Below are 22,667 nucleotides of genomic sequence, written 5' to 3' on the forward strand. Positions count from 1 at the left end.
AATCTTACCTACAACTTGAACAACCATGGCTTGCCCCCCCCCCCCCCCCCTTAGTTTTGATCCTGGGTACGCCCTTGCGCTTTTGGTACTTAAACAAAAATGAATTCTGCTGCTTTGGGGCACTATTTGCAGTTATAAGGATTCATATCATGAACCAGGCTCTCTTCCAAGATTTCTCGCCACATGGGTTCATATAAATTGATCCCATAATATTTAGTGTACGAGCCAGCGATTTGGAGAATGCTGAAGAGTAAAGTAATTTCTTAAAAAAAAACTTTCTATTTCAAATTGTCCAATTTCGCTTGATAATGAGGTGTAAAAGCCAAATGGTGTACTGTAGAAATGTTGGTGAAGAAGCCAAGATTTTCAACCGAAAAAAGTATTTTTGTGTCGTGTTGTTCGCAAGTTTGCATTAGTTCCAAGTTTAAATCTCTGAGGAGGCGTTAGAGGGCGCGTTACTTACGCTCTAGTGGTCTTTTTGCATGATGTATTACCTCGTTAAATCGTAAAGATATCCACTTCAAATTTTCAGGGCGTATCGAACAGACCCAAGAATACATTTACCTGTATTTTAAATTTTTCCTCAATATTTTCTCATTTGTAAAATTTCTATTTTTGAGATTGAGGTAAAAGTTGATTAGCGTCCACGCTATATATTGCTGGCGTCGTTGGAGGGGAGTAAAGTTCTCTGGTGTAAAAACCAAACAAAAACCAAAATTATTAGTTTAGAAGCCAATATTTTATTCCAGTCAGCCAAAGAAGAGGTCGCGGGTTCAAGTTCCACCTGGGTAGGTTGCCCCTATCCAATGCATTGTTGTCCTTGCAAGATTAATTGTCAATTTCTGTAAAAAATCCCGATGTAAAAGCCCAATGTATGCTGTTTTCAGTGGTATGGGAATAAATAAATAAAAATATATCATTAAATTTTTAAGATGACAGCTTACCTTTAAAAACCAATAACGCGTTTATGAATTAAGAAAATACGCTACGTCGAGTGGGTGAGATGCGCCTTCTTAATCAAGAATCTTATAAATATTTATTAGCTTGTATTTTCTTTCATAGCCTCCTCTCGTCTTCCGAATTCTTGGTAATGAGGCGCCGTTTAAAAGGGCGTCCGTTTACTGAAAGAAAGTGCTTGTGGTAATGGGATCATGTGCCCGCTAACCAGAAAAATGTCATCGACGCACTCCGTGGTGGAGAATCTTGTGAGATCCCCTTCAAAATATGCGTGGTGTTTCACGGAATTCTTCAAGCTAATGTCGTTGTTTTCTGAATCTCGTGAGCAGGCGTCCATTACATCCATCAGCTTGGGCAGAAATTTTCTCAGCTACGAGAATTCCGCGCCAAGGGCGTACCCAAGACCAAAACTAGGGGGATTGGGGGGGGGGGGGGGGGGGGGGGGGCAAGGCGCTGTCGTTCAAGTCGTAGCACAGAAAAAGTTTATGAACCCAAAATTTCAAGAAAATTATAACAGCGCTTTACTAGTTTTTCCGATTATTTGTTCGACAAAATATTTTTATTTCAATTAAGCGTTTTATCCTGATATCAATTTTCTTTGATTTGAATACAATTTGTTCAAACTTTTCGTTTTCATCTAAATTTACTCTTGCTTCTAGGGGTGGGGAGCAGCTGCCCCCGTTGGGTACGACCATGTTCCGCGCATGAATGTCCATGATCCACCACCTCCCCCGGTTGTATTATTATTATAGTATTCTACCGATTAAGGTAGGTTTCCATGGAGTACGCAAGAAGTGATCAGGGAGCCTCCCTTTCCTTCCAGCACTGCCTTCTTTAACTCACAGTAAGGCCTACTCTCTTTCAATCTATCTAAAAATCCTATTCTTCTCCTTCCCCTCCCTCATTTCCCTAACATTCTAGCCTCTAGCACCATTTTCAACATCCCCTCACCACTAAGTACTCGCTCCATCCAAACCTTCTGTCTCCTCCGTATCTCATCTAAGAGCTGCCTCTCCTCGCCAACCATATCCAGCACTTCGTCGTTCCTTTTCCTCTCCGTCCATTTCACCCTCTTCATTCTTCTCCATACCCACATCAGGAATGCCTCCAATCTTCTCTCGTCTTCTTTCCTCAGTGTCCACGTTTCCGTACCGTAGAGAGCTACACTCCAGATCAAACTCTTCACTAACCTTTTCTTTAAACTCTTACATAACGATCCTCTTAGAAGCTCCTTCCTGTTCATGAACGCCTCCTTCGCTAATGCAATTCTCTTCCTGATGTCCTTACTACTGTATCCATTTTCCTCAAACGTACTGCCCAAAAAGTTGAATTGCTCAACCTGCTCAAGTTTTTCACCACCCACCTTCATCTTAAGTCTCACATTCCTCGCTCGTGATGCTTTACAAAACCGCATTACCTTAGTTTTCTTGTGATTAATCCTCATCCCATATTCCTCGCAACGCTCGTATAACGCATCCACTAGAGCCTGAAGCCCCCTTGCTGACTGGCTAATCAGCGCCTGATCATCCGCGAATCTCACTGATTTGAACATCATTCCTCCCACTTTTATCCCAGCTTCTAACTCATCCCACGCTTCCCTTACCATCTCTTCAGCGTACACGTTAAAGAGCAGCGGCGATAGAGGACAGCCTTGCCTCACACCTCGGCCAATGCTTGCCCACCCAGATTCTCCGTCCGCTACCCTCACTTGCGCAGTCTGGGCCATATAAAGATTACGAATCAGTCGTCTATCCCTCCAATCTACACCTATTCTCTTGAGAATATCCATTAACTTTACCCAGTTCACCCTATCAAACGCTTTTTCAAAATCCACGAAACACGCATATACGTCCTGGTTGTATTCTAGGTTCCTCTCCACGAGGGACCTCATTATTGCTATTGCATCACGAGTTGATTTCCCCTTTCTGAAACCAAATTGATCTTCGCCCAAATACTCGTTTGCCCTCGCCTCCATTCGTCTGTTCAATATCCTCAGCACCACTTTCGCCGCGTGCGATATTAAGCTGATAGTCCTATAATCTCCGCATTCCACAGCTTTCTTCTTTTTCGGAAGCGGAATTAAAACCGTCTTCACGAAATCTTCCGGCCAGCATCCCTCCTCATAGATCCTGCGCACTAGTTCGAAAAACCTTTTCTTACCTTCCTTCCCTAGATTCTTCAGAAGCTCACACGGGATATTGTCCACGCCTACTGTTTTCCTAGCCTTCATATCACGAAGTGCTCTCTCTATTTCCGAATCTAATATCCCCGGCCCAATATTATCCTCCTCCACTGCACTTTCCTCCTCTAGAGTCAATCTCTCTGGTCTGTTCGTTCCGTCATACAGGTCCTCCACGTATTCCTTCCATCTACTCTGTACCTCTTCTCGCTCGGTTAGCATCCTCCCATCTTTAGCCTTAATTTTAGACATGGCTTGTCCTCTTTTTCCGCCCGATAGCGACTTAACTTTGGCGTACAACGCGCCTATTTCTCCATCCTTCTGGAACTTTTCCATTTCCTCACACTGTCTTTTCCACCAAGCCTCCCTTGCCCTCTTAGTTTCACGTCGTAATCGATTATTCAGTTCCCTATACATTCTTTTTCCCTGTTCTGTGTCCACGTTCTTCCACTTCCTCCTCTCCTCCATTTCCCTTATCATGTTCTCCGTTACCCACGGCTTCTTTATCCTTCTACTGTCAACGTAACCAATTGACTTCTCCGCCGCTTTGACTATTCCCCGGTTGTATAGCCCGTTGTAAATAAGTCCCCAGTTCCATTCGTTTAGACCATGTTTCATCGCGTTTTTTTCAGTTCCAACCGTGTATTTTTAGCGCACTCCGTGAAGTGAATCGTAAAATGCCATCTCGATTTGCGGACTTCTTCGATTTAACTTATGAAATCGCACAGCATTGTGTAATAACGGGAAGACTTTTTATCATCGCATTGTTTCCACCGTGTTTAAGTAGTTACTTGGTATCTTTAACATAACATAGAATAGGGTGGTTTCCTATTTTTTTAATTGTCTAAATCGAAAGATTATTACTCCTGGAGTACGTATTTCACGCTTTTGGATTTTTAAATTACAATATCTATTTTTCGCGATTAATTGAAAAATGAAAATTGCCAAACGCGCGAAAACGCGACGGCTAAGTATGAATGCTGGGTAAAGCCCGTGTGACGCCATTCTGGTTCCGCCTGCCGCCTTGTGAGGCCACCTTGTGCGAGGCTATGAGCTCCGATACGATGTAGGCTGCTAGCAGGTAGCAGAGTACCCTAAGCACAGCAGAGTACCCTCATTAGTTTTTAAAATTATCTGCTTGAAAAATTATTATTTTCCCTAAAGACATTTGCGATATTTTCTTCCGGGGGGGGGGGGGGGCAGCTGACCCCACCTGTCCCTCCCTCGCTGGGTACGCCCATGCAAAAGCGCTTTACATGAGAAACCTTTAGAGGACCCTTGGCTTAAAATATTAAAAACGTAATGGAAAAAAAAGAGATCAATTTGTGCTCACTTCTCGAGAAACATTTATAATAACTACTATCGTTCCCAAAAGACTGTATGACTTGTGCCATCGAAAAATTGGTGATTTGGAAAAGAAATCCATACCAAAGGCCTGCTTAGTTAATGGAAACGTTTTGGTGGCGGATTTCTCAAGTTCAACGCAAAATGTATTACGTCCCATTGCTCCACAGAACGACTCATTGTGCATTGTTACTTGAACCCATAACGGGGTTCACGCGAATGTATGTCCTGACTTTCCGGCAGCTCGCATCTGAATGAGATCGGGTGCGTTTTGAACCTAACATTCACCTCCACCTATACCAGGAGGTTAGAACACCCTCCAACGAACCGTTGCGTCAGGAAAAATTAGGTCTCATTACTTATGGAATACACCTTATATGCTCTACTCACCGGTTGAATGATTGTGATGAATTTCTGGAAAAATAACTCCGGAGGGTTGGCACACACCGATCGGAGTTTTATCTTTCAGGCTGACCGTTCTGACGTCGGCTGTCCTTCTCTAGATTCCGATTTAATGTTACCTTTTTAAGGCTATCGATATTTGACGCCGCGGATGTGGTAGTTCCTTCCATGAATGGTGCGACTCGAGCAACGAATGTTGATTTTTATCCTAAAACATAAAACTCCGATCGTTGGGAACGTGGACACGATGTTATCTCCGCTCAGAACTACATCCGCTGGGGCACCTTGCCTAGGTATTTGACTCTGGGTATTATAGCCTAGTCGCAAGGCGTTCTCATCGGCTCTCGACTACGCATCACTCTTCCGCGGGGGCCAAATTTTTTATGCATTGTGTGCCAAACCTTCAGAGCTTTTTCCCACCAGAAATCCGCCCCAGTCATTCAACCGGTATGTAGAGCATACATACACACAAATTTTTGGAAACGATTGTAGGTAGTACAGTCACTTTCAAAAGTCGGTCCACAAACCCGGCGCAGCCATCTCCGTTATTTTCCGAAGTCGACCTTCGCGTATTGCTTACGCGTTCCTTGTCCACTAGGGATCGATTTGACTTGATCGGGTTGTGCAAACGGTGAAACTCGACCACTTTAACCCTCGCGAACAGCCCCGAGCACGATTTCAGAGGTAGGAAGGTCCCGTGAACCAAGGCCGTTGCCAGAAAATATTTTCGGGGGAGGAGGGGTTTATGGAATAGTAGACAAACAAAATTATGTTTATAAGATAAATAAAATAGCGTATACGGTTAAATATATCTACATATTTATTATAAATCCTTAAAGGAAAATATAAAAACATTATTATAAAATTGAATTTAGCCCTCTAGCTTTCTTTGCAGCGAACAAATCAATTAACTCCTCGGTGTCGATGTCAATTCTGCGGTCCCTCAGGAGGCTCATAAGTCACCACTGTACTAATTCACAGCACTATTGTTTCACACACTGCACTACAACTACACACACTGCACCTACAAATTCGCTTTGATAATTATTGACTTAAGTCGCATTGGACTACTAGATGTCCCTGCGCCGCTATATAATATCGTCGTGTGAGCACCAAGCGAGCATAAAGTATCTATTTAATTTTTTTCATTCCGGGGGGGAACAATCCCCCTTGACCCCCCCCCCCGGCTACGGCCTTGCCGTGAACCCTCTCCCACCCAAATAATTCCACCATCGAGGAAAGCGGAGAAGAACTTTAGGTTTTTCCGGCAAGTTAATCATCGCGCGAGGAAGAGAGAGGAATATATGAGTCGTTTGGAAAACGTTTACCGCACACATAGTGCAAATGAATTTTTTGGAGCATTTCGGACATAATACTCTAATATTTTTCTCCATACCGTCCAGCGAAAAATACGTAAATATATACGCCAACGCACTGGCGTAACTATGTGGGGGGGATGAGGGACATAGATCCCCCTCCCAAAGCCTCAGAGAAATAAAATAATATTTTAAACTATTGTCTAGTTTTGACGTATAATTATTGCATTTGTTCCAAGTGAAATTTTAAGTGCCAAAATGATGTAAAATGTATTTTCAGGCATGTAATTTTTCAAAAATTTTCCCGGAGTTGCTCAAAGGGGGCCCTCACCCCCAGACCTTCCCATCCCCCTCCCCAAAGCATATTCCTATTATAGTTGCGCCAACGTTAATATTGTCAACGATTTAAGTTTTTCCTTGTGAATACTTCTGACAAATATTTCTCGGGTTTGCATCCAGGTTAAAGCTTTTATGCAAGCCGACGTTTCGGAAGACGACTTGTCTTCCATCCTCAAGGCTGTGTTACTTTATCGAAGTTCAATTTCACACTGCATAAAAGCTTTAACCTGGATGCAAACCCGAGAAATATTTGTCGTTAATATTGTCGTTTGTGTCACGGTTACCATCCGTGCTCGCGTTCACCTGTGTCGGCGGCGAGGGGTTTCCAGTCATTTTTCAATGTTTACCAGTGAAATTGCAGTTACTCCCCAAGTTTAAGTTATTAGCAACTACAGTCCTGCCTACCTACCGTTTTAACAAATGGCGCGTTGTGCAGCTCAACTTGAGCGTGGTAAATGTATATGGTGGAAGTTGACGTTATTTTTCACGTGGCGGTCGAATGGAAAATCAAGATGTGTGGCAAGGAAGTTAGTCACCATAATGTTTCAGTCGTGCCACGATGGAGGAAGAGAGCCGTTAAATCTTTCGACTCGTGGCGATTGCTCTTTTCCAGGGAGTCTTCGAGCCGGAAATCGTTCTTTCCCTCTGCTTCCTGTGAACCAATGTGTCCCCCGGGACTGCCTTTCTCTTTTCCTTTGCAATAATTTGCCTGCGACTTCAACGCAGCAAAGGAAATGGTGGACGACCAGAGGTACTTTAGAGTTGTAAAATAGTTTATTCTTGTTTATCATTAAATAATCAAATAATGCATAATTTAATAGGATCATCAATAGCAGTGGCGTAGCCGGGAATTTCGTTCGGGGGTTCTAAAACCAGGGGGAAATAAAAAATATGATACTACGTAAAGGGTTTTTAACTAATTTTGTCACTTTTCGTAATCCAAAAAAGTTAATTTTTGAATTAAATCTGTTGTACATTCATGATTTGTCAATATTTTGGTTTCTTTCATTATTAAACAAAGTAATTGTGTTTTTGTATTTCGAGGAGGTGGGCCCGGACCCATGGGCGTACCCAGCGGGGGGCAACTGCGCATCCTCCTTAAGGCCGTTTTACACGGTACACGGAATTGCGCAGGTTAGAGCTGCATTAATTTCTAAAATGACGTGGAATTGCGCGAATGCTTGAACGAAATTAGAACATGGGCTATTTTGCCGTCTCGCGTCCACGCATGTGTTCCAGCAATTCACCGCTTTATACGACGCAATTTTGATTGCGCCTTCGCACGTATGTCAGATTGCGCAATTCCGTGTACCGTGTAAAACGGCCTCTAGAAGCGAAAATAAATTTAGTTCAAAATAAAAATCATTATTTTTTCAGCAAATAATTATAAAAACTAATAAATTGCTGTCATAATTTCCTTAAAAATTTGGTTTCAATAACCTTTTCTGTGAAAAAAAGTTACAACTTGAACGACCACTGCTAGTTTTGCCCCTCCCCCCCCAGCTTTGATTCTGGGTACGCCAGTGTCCGGACCCCCTGGAACCTCCCCTCCCTCTTCGCTTCGCCACTGGTCCTTTTCCATAAAAATCTATCAAATTATGTACAAATATAAAATTTGCAGACAAATTCAAAAGGGAATTATTGTTATTTTCCCTCTCCCACTACATGTATATCTTCTATCGCTGTACCATGCGAAACGTGTCTACCGTCAAGGCACTTAATTTATTTTTTCTCTTCCTCGAAGTAGTTATTGCTAAATGCAGGGGCGCAGCTAGGAAATAAGGCTAGGGGGGTTGTAGGCGCACCTAGACCAGGGGTGTATGGTATACCCGCCAGGATAAGCGGGAGGTGCGGGGCCCCTCTCCCAGAAATTTTTTAAGATGAATGTTTCAAAATAATGAGTTTCATGGCTTTCTGAGGGATATTTTATTAATTCTTACACTTTTCTATGAGTATATTAATCAAATGAAGTAAAATAGATTAAACTTAAAAGTTTCTCTGAGCTCTGGGGGGGGGGGGGGTTTATCCCCCAAAAAACCCCCTCGCTGCGCCACTGGCTAAATGATGATAGTGAGTTTTCGCGGAGTGATAGTGAGATAAACAGTGAGTTTTCGATTTTCTCAAGTTCATATGTACAGTCACTTTCAAAAGTCGGTCCCCAAGGCCAGCGCGAGCAACGACATTTTCTGCTGACAATTCCGTTGTGAACTAGAACTTCGGGTATTGCCTATGCCCTCTGTGCCTTGAAAGGGCCACTGTGACCTCACCGTCTGCGAAAGTCATACCGAGGCATTCTTCACTATTCCTAAATTCTTCACGACTTCCCCGTCTCCTGGTCACATTTCACGGTCACACCCGTTTAACCAACATGGTATATGTTTTAAAAAGAGAGAGCTCATATTAATTAGAGCTTGAATAGGAGAATGATTTGACATTTTTCGCACTTATGAACTAGTTTTTCGCGTCTTAGGGCGTACTAAAGGGTCGTGTTGAATAGGGCCTTTTCGTCATCACCCCATCCTATTGATTAGTGACTGAAGCTTCATTCGTATTTGATGCATTCAATAAATAAAGAGGAGTACCTACAGCCATGGGCGGTCTTGGGTGACTGAGGGCCCTCGGCTGGGACCGCCCCTGCCTACCGCAAAAAACCAAAACATCAGGTATTTCATTCGATAGCGATCTAAGCCAGATTTTTAGTTGAAAATTTATGCAAATTTTCACGTCCCTACCTCGATAAACTTCACTTCATAATTTTATCCCCTTTCTTTCGATGTCAGCCCACTGTGCAGCATAACTAACATCATAGAGAAAGAATATACTTACTCCAATACTCCATGCTCATATGTAAACGTCAGCAAGATCATTTTATTTGTATTGGTAAACAATATTCCGCATTATGAGTAAAGAAAGTTGACATTTTTGATAGCTAACACCCTCAAAAGAGGGTACTTTTTTCTGACAAGGTGATAAAGCTATTAAAATTCATTCACAAGTTTAAATTTAATTAAAATAAGGGAAAATTACAGAGGGAATCTTAGGCTGTAATGACTTATTTTACGCCCTGTAACTGTACTGCATTCTTGCTATTTGGTTATTTGTGTCTTATCTCAAATCAGCTTAAGGTTGGAAGGCGATATTTGGTGGAACTTTTTCACAGGAAGCATAATGAAGATACACTTTTGTAGGTTCCACAAGAGTTTTTAATACCGACCCAGGTTTCGGCAGTACACACTGTCATTATCAAGGTGAATATACAAAAATTTTGCGAGCTTATATATACCTTAGGGAGAGGGGGGTTAAGACAGGGAGGAGGTGGTGATGGTGGGCTTTTTAAGTTTCCTATTAAGGATTTTGTCAATTGTAATAGATTTATACCCGTTTTGAACAGCTATTAACTTTATAGTGGATAGTTCTTTTTTAAAATTTTCATTTGACATGGGAATGGCGACCAAGCGGTGTATTAAGGAGTGAAATGCCGACATTTTATGCGTGTGATGATGGCACGAATCATTGGGTATGACAACATCACTGTAAGTTGGCTTCCTAAAAATTGTGCGAAACGATTCGTGCCATCATCACACGCATAAAATGTCGCCATTTCACTCCTTAATACACCGCTTGGTCGCCATTCCCATGTCAAATGAAAATTTTAAAAAAGAACTATCCACTATAAAGTGAATTGCTGTTCAAAACGGGTATAAATCTATTACAATTGACAAAATCCTTAATAGGAAACTTAAAAAGCATGCAATGAAGACCGTCACAACCTTACCCTCAACATCTCCTAACAATGATAGACCTGTAACATCTTGGGGGAAAATACCATTCCTTTGCCCCCTATCTTATAGGGTGACTGGTATGTTCCCAAAAGATAAATTAAGATTAACATTTTATAATATGACAATTGTTGGCAATTTTTTATTTAATTCAAAACCAAAATTTATTGACAAGGACCAAAGCGGTGTGTATAAATTGTATTGCAATAAGCCTAATTGTAATTCTGTGTATATTGGTCAGACCGGACGTGCCATAAAAACTAGGACAAATGAACATATGAAGTGTTGGTTAAGAGGCGATTCAACCTCTAATTTTGCCAAACATCTGTTAGACTGCAACCATAGCAGTGATTTCAATGTCAAGTTTCTCCACAATGTGTGTAAAGGTAAAAAGATGGATTTTCTTGAGCAGTTAGAAATTTTAAGAGCATGTCGAAACAAAAATGTAAGGGCGGTTAACGACCTTTTGTACCCCTCACACTCCTCCCCTTTATTATCAGTCCTGCTGGACTCGGCAAGTAAACCCACTGACCTTGAGGAAACTATTCCTCGTTAGCTTTTTCCCCTCCCACCATCACCACCTCCTCCCTGTCTTAACCCCCCTCCCCCTTAGGTATATATAAGCTCGCAAAATTTTTGTATATTCACCTTGATAATGACAGTGTGTACTGCCGAAACCTGGGTCGGTATTAAAAACTCTTGTGGAACATACAAAAGTGTATTTTCATTATGTTTCCTATCTCAAAGTTTGGTTCAAGTACAAGTTTATGTAATTTCTGGGCTGATGGTATGTAGGTAAAGAAATTGTGCGCCAGCATTTGTTTTTCTTAATATCCCCAAAAACTTCACAGCTATACATCTGGGTGTGGGGTTAACAAAATTTTACCAATGGGCAATCACACAAACCTTTGCCCTGAAAGACCATGATCATATATTATTGATTTGATCTATTTATTTTTTCAAATCAGGGGTCAGTAATCCTTTTGTCAAACAACAGCAACAGCTCACATGCTTAACTTGACATAGTTACAAGGGATTCAAATACCTGTCAAGATTTGTAGTGTATTTTATAAATATGCAAGTAATTGATACCCTCAATAAAACGGCGAAGAATAATTTTGTCAAAACATTTGGAAAGGGTATTACCTATTAACTTCCCCTTAGGATTCTCTCCATCGATACATACCCTTCTGAGAAACCATACCAAATTTCTGATTCCTCCAATCCTTCACTGTAAGCAACAATGGAAAGAAACTTTTTAAGTGCTCATGGCATTGCCCTGAGTGACTCTTCTGAAATTTTCGTCATAGTAAAATAGTTTTAGCATAATTTTTAAAAGTTAGTTTCTGAAACAAAAGCATATTTATAAGAAGGGAATGTTTTCCAAACCCAGTTCCATAATTAGGAAATTAAATGGAATACTGAAGTAAAATCTGATACTTTTCCAGCGAATATACTGGTAAATGGAATATTAATAGTTTTATGGACCTTAATCATGAGATCTGCATTTCTCTGTAAAATAGCCAAACAATTTTTGCAAGAAATTAGGCAATTCTGCATGGCACTCAAAGGGTTATTTCAAAACTAATTTTATTCTTCCACATTTAATCTGAGCAAGAATTTTGGAGGCATACGCTGCTAGATTCATGGTCCTGTAATTTTTCAGTCCTTGTTCTCTTTGCTATAGACTCCATCAGTGACCTAGCTATGGGGGAGATGAGGGGATAGATTCTTCCCCCCCCCCCCAAGCCTCAGAGAAATAAGAATAAATTGAAAACTACTGTCTAGTTTTGACATATAATAACTGCATATGCTTAAAGTTAAATCATAAGTGCCAAAATGACGTAAAATGTATTTTTAGGCAAGACATTTTTCAAAAATTTATCCGGAACCCCCATTGCCTGGGGAAGGGAGCCCCCACTCCAGGCTCCTTCATCCATAACCCCCAAAGCATATTCCTAGTTATGCCATTGGTCTCGATTATACCACTCTTGAAGTAAAAAAAAGTACAAGGTTAATTTTTTCTCAAGAAAGCAAAAGATATATTTTCTTAGTAAATCACCCAGAGCAGTCTTTTCGAGAGGAAAACTGTCTTTCCTCGCGAGAAGGTTATGTGAAACTATATCTATAACATGAAAAAGATAATTTTTTGTTAAGGCTAATGAGATCCTCCAATGTTTTCGGCAGTTTTTAATATTAACTCACATATACTGCATTTATCTCCTGCAGTTATCTCAGTCTCTGCAGTCATTTATCTTTTGCAGTTATCTGCAGAAGATAATTGACATTTAGACTGCAATTATCTTCAGGTTTTCAGAGTGTATACATCTACGTACCATCCTTCGAGCATTATTTGGGCATTGGCTGTTAAACTGTACGAGAATACTAAAAAACTTAGGTGCAAATTGTGAGACACTTAACTGGCTGTGTTTGAACTTGCAATTAAAAGCCCCTCATTTGTCAGGAAAAAAATTCATCCATTTGGTAAAATATGTCATTTCATTTTTTCTTGGGCCTGGGAATATAAGTTTCTAGATCAGGGGTTCCCAAACTGGGGGGGCGCGCCCCCCTGGGGGGGCGTGACACCCAAATGAAATATAAAACTTACAAAAATAATTTCCTCAGATCTTTGAAATAAAGTCTTTCTAAGTTTTCATAAATGTTTTTGTAAAGTTTCAATAAAGTTGCAAACTTTATCAAAGAAGGTTACAGTTTTTAAAACTACAAAACACACAAGAGTTCAAGGTTCTCAAAACCGTCCCCCTCCATAGCAGTGGAAATAGGGTATTGCAAAATGGAAAGCTGATATGTGTAGCGGGGGGGGGGAAGCCAAGCATATACCCAACCTACCTATACATACCTGTGTATGTATACCTGAGTCTAATATCCCCTAGCCCACTTCATGTAAAACCTATGTAACACACACTGTTCAGTCATAGTAGTCATTCGTGGCAGAGCACCTTTCTTTCATATGGTTAAGTTTTTGTCATACATCTACCAGCATCCAAAACAAAGTTATAACAAATTGGCTGGTTTATGGAATTTTGTGCCATAATCATGGAGACATAGTTATGAACAACCAATGAAATGTCTGAAATTCATGAAATACTCTTCAAATCTAGTTTCAGGTCATGTTATTGTGAGCAGCATGCCTTTTCCTGCATGTAATTAAGTTCACTAGCAATTAATAAAATTCCAGTTTTCCCAGAAAAAAGCACCTCATTACAATGGAGTATATTTTTGTTTAGGCTACAATTTGAGAGAGCTGACCAAGGATTAGATCTATGCTATAAAGAGGACACTTCAATCGGAGAGGAAAGGCCAGACAAAAGAAATGGCACCGATAGAAGGAATCATGTTAGGACACCAAGAAGACAGAAAATGTTGAGGGAGAAAATGACCATTGCATGCATTATGGGGAAAACCCAGTACAAAGAGAAAACAACTTCCAGAATAAAACCAATAAAATGGCATATTATGTACGTACTTGTAAACCAATAAAATGGCACTGTACACACATGTTGCAGGAATATTTTAATTTTATTTTTCAGAACCGCTGCTGAAATAATTAAATATTTCATATTGAGTTGAGATATTTTCAAAAATAAAGTTTCACATTCAATTTACACACAAAAAATACACATTTTCCAAAATTATCACAAATTTCACTGCAATGTTATGTTGTGGCAAAGAGGTACAGGAGAGCTTTCACAAATTGGAATATTTCTGAACCCCCAAGCTTTGATTCGCCATACACCCTGTCAACGAAGCTGATAGGGACCTGAAAATGACATTTTCCATTAAAAACTGGATCTCTTAAAAACCAAAAATACAATTTGATCAGGCATTTACGTAAGAGTACATTTGTCTTAAGACTTAATCTGCTTCCTTCATGATGATACTGAATCTAGATCCTGTTTCAATGGTCAAAAGACACAAATCAGAAGTAGAGAATATAATAGCTTTCAAAACGGTGGTATGCCATACCGATACCTGCACTGCAAAAGTGCTCCACAATCGCCCACCGAATCAAATCCGCTCATCTAGGAGCTAGGCAATGCGAATGTGCTCAGCTGGCAGTAGCCGGAGCATACATGCTCACCTTCAATTCTCCAAGCTTCAGAGGTGAGCATTTATGCTTCGGCTAGTACCAGCTGAGCAGATTCGTATTGCTGGGCTCGTAGATGAGCGGATGTTTTTGTGGAGGATTGTTGAGCATTTGTGTAGTGGAGGTATTGATACATTGAGTCTCATGAGAATATTTTGAACGGCAAAGACTACACCCATTGCTGTACCACAGACAATGAGACAATGTACGGTGCAAAAGAAAGTGAAATTTTGAATTAGATGTTAGCCCAGTCTACATATTTACGAGGTAGGCGAAAGGGAACCAAATTACTGAATACAGTGTCCAGCCAATCAAAACAGAAAAATTGATGCATCACTTCCAGTTTACCACGGAAATTTTACAAAATTCCATGTTAATCTTACATACTTAAATTAAAGATTGTAGCACTTTTCCACAAGAAATTTCTATTTATGTAAGTGTATCTAACTTCCACCAGTTCCAGCCTGAATCTGTTGGACTTAATCTTACATGATTACTGCAATGGATAAGAATTTTAAAACATCCTGAATTACTTCAATAGTTTTAAATAATATTACATATATATGTATTTACTTATGTTAGTTAAGACACATTCTATGTCCAATTTAAGGCACGCCAAGAAGCTGCTTCAACCTCATAAGTAGAAGTCCACATCACCTGGCAATCTATTCTTCGTGTTTTTGACTCTTGACTTGAGTCAAGAGTGACTGAAATTTTGATGCTGTTTTCTTGTCCGACATTCTACGTTTCAATGCCCCTGTAGAAATTCTACAAAACTACTGCACTTAAAATTACAAAAAACGTATTTCAGGCCAGAAAATGGGCATTGAACTGGCAAAATGTAATGAGAAATGAATTTGAAATAAATTTTTTTGAAATTCCACGTAGGAGCAAAAATACATGAAGAATTCATGCATAATTCCAGGGACTAAAAATTCACGCACAATTCTTGATTTTCCTGGTTGCTGGACACCGTGTGAATAGTGTTGGATAGTGTCAGATCCAGAGAGGGTGTAGGTAGGGGTATCCTATTTACACTAGATAAAATGGTTAGTTTTGTTCGGATCCCGGCTACTGCTAGGAGGCTACACCCCCCCATGCTCCCAACCTAACCCCTCCTTGTCCCTATCCTGGATTCCCCACTGGTGCTGAATATGTGGTTGCCATGGGGGCCTATAATCGATGATGTAACAGCAGCAATAAGTGCATTTTAACCCTTGGACCTCACCCTGCAGTTAAGTACCTTCCAAGCACACAGTTTTAATGCAATTAAGATCTATCCTAATAATATAAGTTGTGCATATACGGATGAATTAAAAATAAACTATAATACAATTAATACTGAGAGTTTCAGCTTCGTCGGGTTCTTTGGTACTGAAAAGTAATGCCTGGTAAAGACATGATCCCTCATTATACTATCAAAGATCCTGAAAACTCAAAATCCCAAACATATACATGAGTAAAGTAAGATCTGATGCTTTCCCAGAGAATAGTCAAAGAAAGCTATTTGGGCTTCCAACCAGGTGGTCACTCTCCACTCTGCCATAGGCCTTCTTTGAATACATATGAGTTGACTAGATAGATAAAAATATGACTCACTGGCTAGGAAGGGCAAATGAACTTATGTGGCACGATGATAGTCCATTGGAGGATCATAACCAAATGAAGAAAGATTTCGTGCTTTCCTGGCGAATGGACTTGGTAAAGAGTTCTCGGGATCGCCACTGGGTCAGGAACTCCATATCTGCCAACGTTTCGATGACCGAGTCGGACATCGAAACGTTGGCAGATATGGAGTTCCTGACCCGGTGGCGATCCCGAGAACCCTTTACCATAACCAAATGAACTCCAGAGGAAGAGGCAAGTATGAATATATTACAAAGAAAAAGGAAAGTTGATAGCGATTGCTAAGGGTTTACTTATGGAAAGACAACCAATGTATGGGTAATTGATGGGAGATATCAAGGCAACCACCAGCTATGCAAATGCAATTTGGCTTAATTTATTTTCATTTTCAATGTCCAGTGTTTCCAAGAATACAAGAAAGGAAAGATCGGACCATTTGAATTAGGACTTAATGATAAGAGAGGTGAGAATAAATGTCAATCATCTGAAGATTTGAGAGGAATATCACCAGAAAAAGGACTATGATTGAGCCTGGATCAAGAGTAAAATATAGTCAAGAATAAACTTAATTTAGCATAAGAATATTTGAAAAGAACACTTGGAAGGTAAAGAGCAAAATATACCTAGTGAAACAATCAGAGCAAATAAATAAATTTGGATGCTGTTCTCAACATTTTGACTATGCAGTAATGACTATTCAAGCTTCTGAAATGTTGAAAACATGACAAAGCCACTAGTTTCGGCAATACATACGTATTATGTACTCCATTGTTTGATCTTCATTCTTTTAATGGCAACTCAGGTCTACAAGATGTCTGATGATCTCAGTGAGCCCATAAACACTTTATTTCAAGAAAATATGAATTCATTTTCCATTGAAGCTTAATATGATCCACCAAACAAGATCAACAATAATGTGGATAGCATCAAAGTACAGATCTAAATATTTTTATGGCTTAATTGGGTGTTTATTGTTCGAAATAACTGCAGAACCCATAAATTCTGGGCATCTCCAGCTCCAGGAAAATATTGAAGAAAAATTAGCGAACATTCTAAAGGACACATTCTTCCATGCCACTTCAATTTTTCAGAATTGACTAGAAGTGATTTCAATTACAAGAAGTGTTGAGCTGAATGGAATGACTACACCTTGAGCGATTAACAAAAACTGGTGCTAAGAAAATTCACCAATTTCATAGAATAATCTTTAAGTATATAAAGAATACATAAATAATAATCTTAATTTCATAAAATAATCTTAAAGTTTCCTTCATTTTTTGTGAGTATGTATTTAAAAATACATTATCTCTCCCTAATCTAATTAATGTTATGCAGGCTGACAAACAATGACAGAAAGAGATGAAGTGCTGTGATGTTTGATCTAGGATTACAAGACCATTGATACACCAGTAAATATTTGACTACATATCCTTGTGCTATCCGATTTCCCCATCAAATTTGGAAAAAGGTGAAAGAAATGATCAACATACCTCACCAATGGAGTAATTGAACTGCCTTGCTCTAATTACCATTTCCATCTGGAAAACATATCCTTTTGACACACAGGATTGGACTAATTTTTCCAGGACTGGTTTCTTGTAGAGCCTGCAATAAAATACATTATATTTTTTAAAGTCATTAACTTCAATTTTTTTAAATTTCTAATATCACTGAAAAGATGTGAGATAAATCCTATACCCATGAGCTTCATAAAGACGAATGTTTGGTAAAGAGGGTAGGAGGAGGAACAGCACTAGGTGCATATTTGGATAGAATGAAGAATAATAGGTGAATTTTGGTTTTAAGATTTCCGCAGCGATTAGATGCACTATTAGAATCCATTTTCAGGTGTATGTCTGTGTGTTATTTTATAGCTGAGGTTTTAAAGAAATTGTTTTTATTTAATTTTATTTTTATTAACTACATCAAACCCTTGACAACAATGTACCAGTATTCCAACAGTATGAGAGAAAAATATGTACTTCTTTAGTCTCCTGACGACGTTCCCAGCAGAAGGAACGACGAGTTTAAATATTAAGCACACAGATGTACACCCAAAAATGGATTGTAATAGTGCAATAATAGGTAGAGTTGAAGGAGGAAATTCAATGTGGGAAGAAGGATAGGTCAGGGTAAAAGCAACATAGATATACCACAGAGGAATGGGCACTGGTAATTTCGAAGTAAATTAATAAAATGAACAGTTCCACACTCATTTAATAAATTTAGATGAAAGATTTAGAGTGGCATTCCATCATACCACAATGTTGATCTATAAATAATTGGTGCATTCCGAAGGAATATGTACTCAGAGCTCTCAATCATCATGGTAGTATTTTTAGCAGTTACTTAGTATTTTCTCCACTGCCCAGAACGGAAAAAAAGAGTGGGCCTTATGTAAGGGATTTTGAATCATCAAGCAACAAACCATTGGCCACCTAAAACCAATAATTGAGTTTCTGCTAATCAAGGACAAGTAATCAGGCAAGTAGTTCTTAAAAGACCTCCCTGAAAAATAACTTAAGTGCTCACACTGAGCTACAACGTTGTCATCTTATTCAGGGGGAAATTCCACAGTCGTTTTGGTTGTGCTCTTGAGCACTCACTCCCCTTAATACACCCAATCCCATTAAAATATACAAAGCAAACCTGCTATGAAGGATGATACATCACCTCTGCTCCACTGGTCCTTTTTTGTCTGTTGTCATGACTTATTTTTTACTTTTAACTAATATTGGCATCTCCCAATTTTCAGGTTAGTAGTCTAAACTATTACCAAAATTCAACTTCATCTAAAATATATGCAAGAGGAGTGAACGTGAAGTAAGAAAATGTTGAACTTCACTGTGATGTGAAGGGTATCCAACAATTTCTGTGGAAATGTATGTACATCATAAGAAAAGATAAAGAAGAATACTATGAGAAAATCTTCCTGGAATCGGAATCGACTTTAGGTAATCGGTTCTCGATTCCGATTCCGTGCCCGAGAATTGGTGGAATCGAGAATCGACTCATCCCTACTCTAAACCCTTGTGGTGAGATCCACCCCTGAAATACGGAGAGAATGATACTGGGTGAGAGGATACAAACAGCAGAAGTCGAAGCAAAGGAAACTTGGTATTAATTAGGAGGAGGAGGAATATTAATGAGGAGGAAGAGAATAGGTTTCATGGGTAACGGAATGATAATTCCCTGGAAAGGAGGTTGGCAATATTCAGAGCTGAAAAAAAGAGCATAAAACTATGTGAGTAATGAGTAGAGATACGTGAAAATTGCAATTTCATTTTTATTTTATCGCACTTTCAATAAAAGTTTATTGCATTTTGTAGAGTCTATTTTTATTTTCATATTGAGGTAGATGACGATGAAATGTAGTGAAACACAGTTATATGACAAAATTCAGAATATTTTAAATAATTATGTTGTAGAAAAATAATAAATTAAGGAATAAGACATGAGTAGCAGAGGTGTAGCTTGCCCACGCCCTTGTGTAGTTCACGGACACATAGAGTCCCAGCTAACTAGCAGCTGGCCAGTCGCTCACGCTTTAAGCAGTGAGTGTCAGCTGAGCATTTAAACTGTGCTCGGCACAAAATGTACGAACTTTGCCGTCGAAAAGGCAAATTTGCGTAAAAATATCATCTAAGTCCAGCCATTGCATCCACGTCGCATTTATTTGCACACATCGCATCTATATGGCATTTATCACATTTGCGATTTTCACGCATCTCTAGTCATGAGGTGCAACAGCTAGGAGGAATAAATGAGTCAAAATGATGTGCCACTGTACTTTGCAAATTTAAATTTGGACTTTAGGTAATTAATTGGCATTCTAATATTTGTAAAATTTCCTTTTTTATTTTAATTAGATTTAGATTATGTTTTTTTTTACAGGAATTTATTTTTGTGTTTTTAATATATGTTATTTTATTGAGTGAGAAGTTTTAATATTAAATTCTTCTGCATTCCATAATAATAATATGTCATTTTAAAGGAAATTTTATTCTCAATTCTGATTTATTTTTTGTTTTAAGAAAAATTCAAAAATTAAGACACGCTAGTGCAACAAATGACTCTGCACACCATAAAATAAGCCATTTTGTCAACTTCATGAACTTTGTAACTCAACCTAGGGAAAACTACTGCGTCTACAACATCTATCTCCCACAATAAGTTGAAAACATTAATTTAGATTAATAAAATGACTTTCGCATATGTTTAGAACACGTATTTTGCTGTATATTAATGAAAATGTTTAAACACTATCTAGTCCTACAGTTTACCCCAAAAGAAAAAATAAAATTGATAGAAACACTTGTTAATTTATTTGCAATTTTTATATGATCCAAAAATACATGACTTTTTTGTAGTATAAATTATAAATGGGCATTAAAAAAATATGCCGAAGCGAACGAATGCTGCGTTTCCACGTCTTGCTCGCAAAACTTTGGTTCCTGATAACCGGCACTGGCCCGGCGAGGCCCCGTTTGGCAACATGACATTAATGATAGTTATTAACATTCACAAATACCGATATTTTTATAGATTATGGATCATAGAAAAAATTCAAATAAATTAAGAAGTGTTTCTATCAGTTTTATTTTTTTTTTCTTTTGGGGTAAACTGTAGGACGAGATAATGTTTAAACATTTTCTTTACTTTACAACAAAGTACATGTTCTAAAAATACGCAAAAACTATTTTATTGTTTATCTACATTAATACTTGCAACTTATTATGGAAGATGAATGTTGTAGACGTAGTAGCTTTCCCTAGGTTGAGCTACAAAGTTCATGAAGTTGAAAAAACGGCTTATTTTATGGTGTGGGGAGTCATGTATTGCACGCGCATGTTATTTTTGAATTTTTCTTAAAAAAAAAACAATGTTTAAAAATAAAATTTGCTTTAAAATGACACATCATTCAATATTATGGAATGCACTAAAGTCCAGATATAAATTTTCGAAGTACAGCAGCACATAATTTTTACGCCGACAGTAGTATCAAGTTGGAACAATTTATTATATTAATAATAATATAAAGATTATATATAGTAATAATAAATTATATAATAATAATAATAAGATAAAGATTATGACGAAAAAATACAGGCGCATCCCACTCATTCAGTACTTAAACCCAATATCTATATATCTGAACCTCTCATATCCAAACCATCTAGATGGTTTGGATATGAGAGGGTTCAGCTCACTCACCTGGGCTACATGCATTAATTACACACATTTAGGGAAGGGGGGGGGGGCAGCTGCTTTCTCTGGACCACCTCACAGTTAGTGGAATATTTTTTGAGGATGTCCAATTGTTCCAACTGAATTATGAACCCAGGACCCTTCAGTCAGATGCTGATAAAATCCCACTATTGTACTGAGTTTACACCGGAAAAACACAATGCAATGGAGACTTTTTGGTGAAGAATAGAGAAAAATAATGCATAGTCACCAAAAATAACCTGGCCAAGAGCACAGGGATCATAACAATACCTCACCTGAAACTACCAGTTAGGTCTGATGCACCAGGGCGGAGTAGTAGCTGCGTGAGAAAATTGGCACCGCGACTAACAAGCTTCCTCTTGAAATCCCATCCATACACACCTCCATCACCCATATAGCGTGTGCCAGAGACAACATCGTAATCATTTTCTCTTTGCTTAGCAATGAACTGTGGGATGAACTTAGGCTAAAAAATTGAAACATACATAGTTACATAGACAGAAAAACAAGAAGCAACTGAATACATCCATCAGCATGATCTAAATACTATAAAAATTTACGTGATGCGACAGGTCGGCATCCATTATCAAAATAAAATCTCCAGTAGCTGACTTCATTCCGTGGATGTAGGCAGTGCCGAGGCCGAGCTTTTTCTCTCTGGGCCTTAGAACCTACAAATTTATAATGAAAATACACTCCAGGATACATTGAAAGAAAGTAAAAGTGAGATAAAAATTTTCCAGTAAACTCTTACTATCTTTTCTTCCCCGTATATCTTTTGCAGCTCCTTTGCTACATCTAAAGTTCCATCTGGACTGCCGTCATCGATGACTATAATCTCAAACGCATTATCACTACATCAAGAGAGAAATATGAATGATAACAGATAGGTAAATATTTGTAAACCATCGAAACTAAGTCAGCCTTACCTCTCAGTCATATACTTCACTATAAGCCATACGATAATTGGAAGATTTTCTCGCTCATTATACGTAGGTAGTAAAATGGAAATTTTGCTTCCCTTTCCAGCCTCAAACGCCTTCTCATCTACGTTCTCTTCCTTCATTACTGCTGTTCATACACTGGGGATGAAATCCATTCTAATTAACGCAAATCAAACACATTGAATATTGGACCCACTGGATTAGCATATTGCAGGTGACAATTCTTATACGTTGAACATGAAATTCATATGATTAAACTCCCATCCAATCAAATATAGCTCATGATAAATGCATTATTCTCACCGGTTACCTACACAATTTCCACGTATGTCACCAATTGAAATCCAAAACACGCGTGTTTAACGACATCTATCACCAGGATCCAGAACTAATAAACAGTTGACGAAGGATTTCTATGATTTCTATTGTGTTGTACAAAAACGC

At 38.8% G+C, this 22,667-nt stretch overlaps 1 protein-coding gene across 3 annotated transcripts; it reads right to left on the reverse strand.

Annotated features, from left to right (window-relative positions):
• Positions 1 to 13,784: 13,784 nt before the first annotated feature.
• Positions 13,785 to 22,627, reverse strand: LOC124156194 (dolichol-phosphate mannosyltransferase subunit 1). 3 transcript variants are annotated; one of them, XM_046530576.1, is made up of 7 exons: positions 22,538 to 22,627; positions 22,209 to 22,361; positions 22,034 to 22,133; positions 21,840 to 21,950; positions 21,555 to 21,745; positions 17,541 to 17,655; positions 13,785 to 14,097 (listed from the first exon to the last, which is right to left on the reverse strand). In XM_046530576.1, the coding sequence occupies exons 2-7, from the start codon at positions 22,343 to 22,345 to the stop codon at positions 13,993 to 13,995; spliced, it is 759 nt and encodes a 252-aa protein (XP_046386532.1). In that variant the 5' UTR covers positions 22,346 to 22,361; positions 22,538 to 22,627; the 3' UTR covers positions 13,785 to 13,992. The 3 variants fall into 3 exon arrangements, with proteins under 3 accessions (XP_046386532.1, XP_046386531.1, XP_046386533.1); XM_046530575.1 differs by having other exon boundaries at positions 22,527 to 22,617; XM_046530577.1 differs by having other exon boundaries at positions 22,534 to 22,550.
• Between the last annotated feature and the right edge of the window lie 40 nt (positions 22,628 to 22,667).

The sequence above is a fragment of the Ischnura elegans genome, chromosome 3 (genome assembly GCF_921293095.1).
Source record: "Ischnura elegans chromosome 3, ioIscEleg1.1, whole genome shotgun sequence".
Taxonomy (NCBI): Eukaryota; Metazoa; Arthropoda; class Insecta; order Odonata; family Coenagrionidae; genus Ischnura; species Ischnura elegans.

Bases quoted from the DNA above. Each gene is read 5' to 3' on its own strand.
- LOC124156194 (XM_046530576.1), bottom strand. From the start codon at position 22,345: ATGAAGGAAGAGAACGTAGATGAGAAGGCGTTTGAGGCTGGAAAGGGA. The intron at 21,951-22,033 runs GTAAGAGTTTAC...ATAAATTTGTAG, and splicing joins TATACGGGGAAGAAAAGATA to GTTCTAAGGCCCAGAGAGAA. The intron at 14,098-17,540 runs GTATGTTGATCA...TGTCATTTTCAG, and splicing joins TCAATTACTCCATTGGTGAG to GTCCCTATCAGCTTCGTTGA.